Source organism: Prunus dulcis, chromosome 2, assembly GCF_902201215.1.
Source record: "Prunus dulcis chromosome 2, ALMONDv2, whole genome shotgun sequence".
Lineage (NCBI taxonomy): Eukaryota > Viridiplantae > Streptophyta > Magnoliopsida > Rosales > Rosaceae > Prunus > Prunus dulcis.
In genome coordinates, this window is record NC_047651.1 from 19170901 (window position 1) to 19173623 (window position 2723).

At 39.5% G+C, this 2723-nt stretch overlaps 1 protein-coding gene across 1 annotated transcript; it reads right to left on the minus strand.

The window, feature by feature from the left end:
- Positions 1-252: 252 nt before the first annotated feature.
- Positions 253-877, minus strand: LOC117619853. The gene has a single exon (XM_034349901.1). The coding sequence runs from the start codon at positions 874-876 to the stop codon at positions 316-318; it is 561 nt and encodes a 186-aa protein (XP_034205792.1). The 5' UTR covers position 877; the 3' UTR covers positions 253-315.
- Between the last annotated feature and the right edge of the window lie 1846 nt (positions 878-2723).

The following is a 2723-nucleotide window of genomic DNA, read 5'->3' on the forward strand; positions in this document are numbered from 1 at the left end:
TAACGGGGTTTACACTAATTAACTAATCAAAGAACACAAACAAAGGGAAAGTAGAAAAGTGTAACCATTTAAACCTAATGGTTTATCAAGAAAATATTATAAATACTAAAAAAACCAATAAATCTACACTGATTAAGGAAACATTTCATATGCATGGCCCTTTCATAATTCATACACAATGCAACAAATCGAGAAAAGAAACAACCCAAAAGATTGAAACATAAAATAAATAAATAAATAAAAAGGGGGGGCTCTAAATATATGATCTCAACATTACATTAATTATATATTATATCTACATGACCATACTTTTTTTCATGATGCCGACTCCTTCCAACTGCTAGACACACTCCACTGATCCGAACCCGCCGCCGACGAGTTCCCTCCGGTGCCGCACTTGGCCACCGTCCTCACACTCTCAATCAAAGCCTCGGTGCGAGCCTCCTGCGACAAAATCTCCGACAGCTGCTCCGGGCTTATTACAAGCTTCACCTTCCAAACCCCGCTACTATTGTACCTCGGAAACACTTCGGGGTCTGCCCTCTTCCTAAGCAACCCTTGGCTGTCGCACGACATGCGGTACGGCGTAGAAACTGCGCCGTTGGGGTTTACGTTGATGTTTTCGTGGTCTTTCGGGGTGGACTTGTAGGGGTTGAGAGGGAGGAGATAGTAGAGCTCTTTGGGATGAAGCTCTTCGTTGTGGAGGAGAGGTTGGGCGAAGAGGTCGCGGGATTTGAAGATGGCGTGGCCTGGGAACTCGGTGGTTATGGCGTTGGCTGTGATTGGGGCATAGAGCTCCATTATTCCCCCGCTGGAAGTCACCACCTTCACCATCTCCTCTGCCTCTCCAAACCCTTTGAACACACAATTTCCCATCTCATATGTGAATGTGTATGGAAGGAGGATTTTTTTGGGATATAGGGTGGTTAATTTTTTTGAGGGTTTTTAATTAATTAGGTCGACAGCCGACACAAGAATGCTTTAATTTCTTTACAATCCAAAAAGGCAACCTTTTTTCTTGTAGGGACAATATTTGGTGCTTAATTGGTCATTAATTAGTTTAATCAATACTATTTCATCACACAAAGAAACGAATCGTGTCGTTGAGTTGATGTGGGCCATATGGCTTTTTTAGTGAAAACAAAACTTGTATGTATTCGTTGGAGTAATATTGAGGTACTTGTTGTGTTGTAATTGTTGGCATGCGAGGGTCAACGTTTGGGGAGAATTTTGACAAATTGACCATCTTGGTGGTGGGTTAATGAAACCACACCCCGCCGCCCCCCCCCCCCAACCCGGCGGCCCCAGCATGTGTACTGTAGACTCTGTACCTCTCGATCTCTACTTTTATCATTTGCATCCCACGATGGGAGGCTGTAGGCCCTACGCCAGTTTATCATACGCTAGCCTGAAGACGACATCGTTGTGCGATGAACAGTTTCTGCATTAACGGAATCTAACTTAGTGGAAAATGACTTTAATTTGTAGATTCATAATCTAAAGTTTGAGTACTCTAATAAGACATTGTCAATGTGTGAGAAAACCCTATCTCATCTTCCGAATTAGAAAAAAAATTTCCTGCACTTTGATTTATAGTAGAAAACCTTATATAAAACGGAGATAGCATTGTTTTGTTATTTCCGACCAATCACGTTATGCCAAATAGAAAAGTTATAGCGCATGGCATAACGTAACTGATCAGAAATAGCAAAACAGTGTTATCCCCGTTGCACACAAGTGTTTCTCCTTACTTAACCGTTAGAGTACATTTGGTCAGCAGCAATGTAATTGGTGGCATTAATTCTTATCGGTTTCTTTGATTCGACGTGTGATATGAGTGAAAGAGTTGATCCAGATAGATAGAAGGCTTTTTTTGTCCACCACCATGCACATACAGCTTTCGGTTTTCACTCAATTGCATTTTGAAATTTGGTTTTCCTTGGTGATGATTGCATTATAACTTTTAAGTGGTTTGGTATTCTAAGCAAGCAGCCAAAAAGAAAGTGGAATGGGAGTTTTGGCCAAAAACTTAAGGTGAGATTTATGTTAATTTGGGATTCAATTTCAGCACAAAATGCCTAAACTTAAAATACTAGCTAGGGGGTGAGAAAGACATCATTTCTTACAAAGGGTGGTGTTTTTTAGTGACAATAACAACAACAAAGAAAACACTCATTATGTTATGCCCCTCTTTTAGCTGAGCTGTGATTGCACCTAGCTAGCTAAGCTCACTTTACTCTGCTCAGCACGGGTTGCCCAATTCAAAGGATCTCAGACACAACTCAAAACATGAATTCATGTGGGCTTGCATAATATATGTAGCAAGTGGAGACTTGCCTGCCCAGGTCACTTTGAAGAGGCAGTAATTTCAATTTTGAAACAAGGGATCATTACATGGCCATCAAATGACTTTTTATGCAGATAACGGCATGGTAATGATTTAACCTAGGGATGGCAAAATACTTTAAATATTTTGAAGTTTCAAAGCGTGGATTGGGATGATTTACCCAAGTTATATTTTTTTTTCACCTTTTTTAATGAGTTATACTGGTTATTCTTTAACTTGTGGTTGTCTTATAATTAAAATCATAAATAAAAAGGGAATAGACCTCTAACTCTAAAAAACAAAACAAAAATAAGACAAAAACATTGGTATATATATCTTAGAAATTTCCTCCAACCATTATTATTCAAGTATACTTAGACCTACTTCAGAAATTGTA

Bases quoted from the DNA above. Each gene is read 5' to 3' on its own strand.
- LOC117619853 (XM_034349901.1), bottom strand. From the start codon at position 876: ATGGGAAATTGTGTGTTCAAAGGGTTTGGAGAGGCAGAGGAGATGGTG.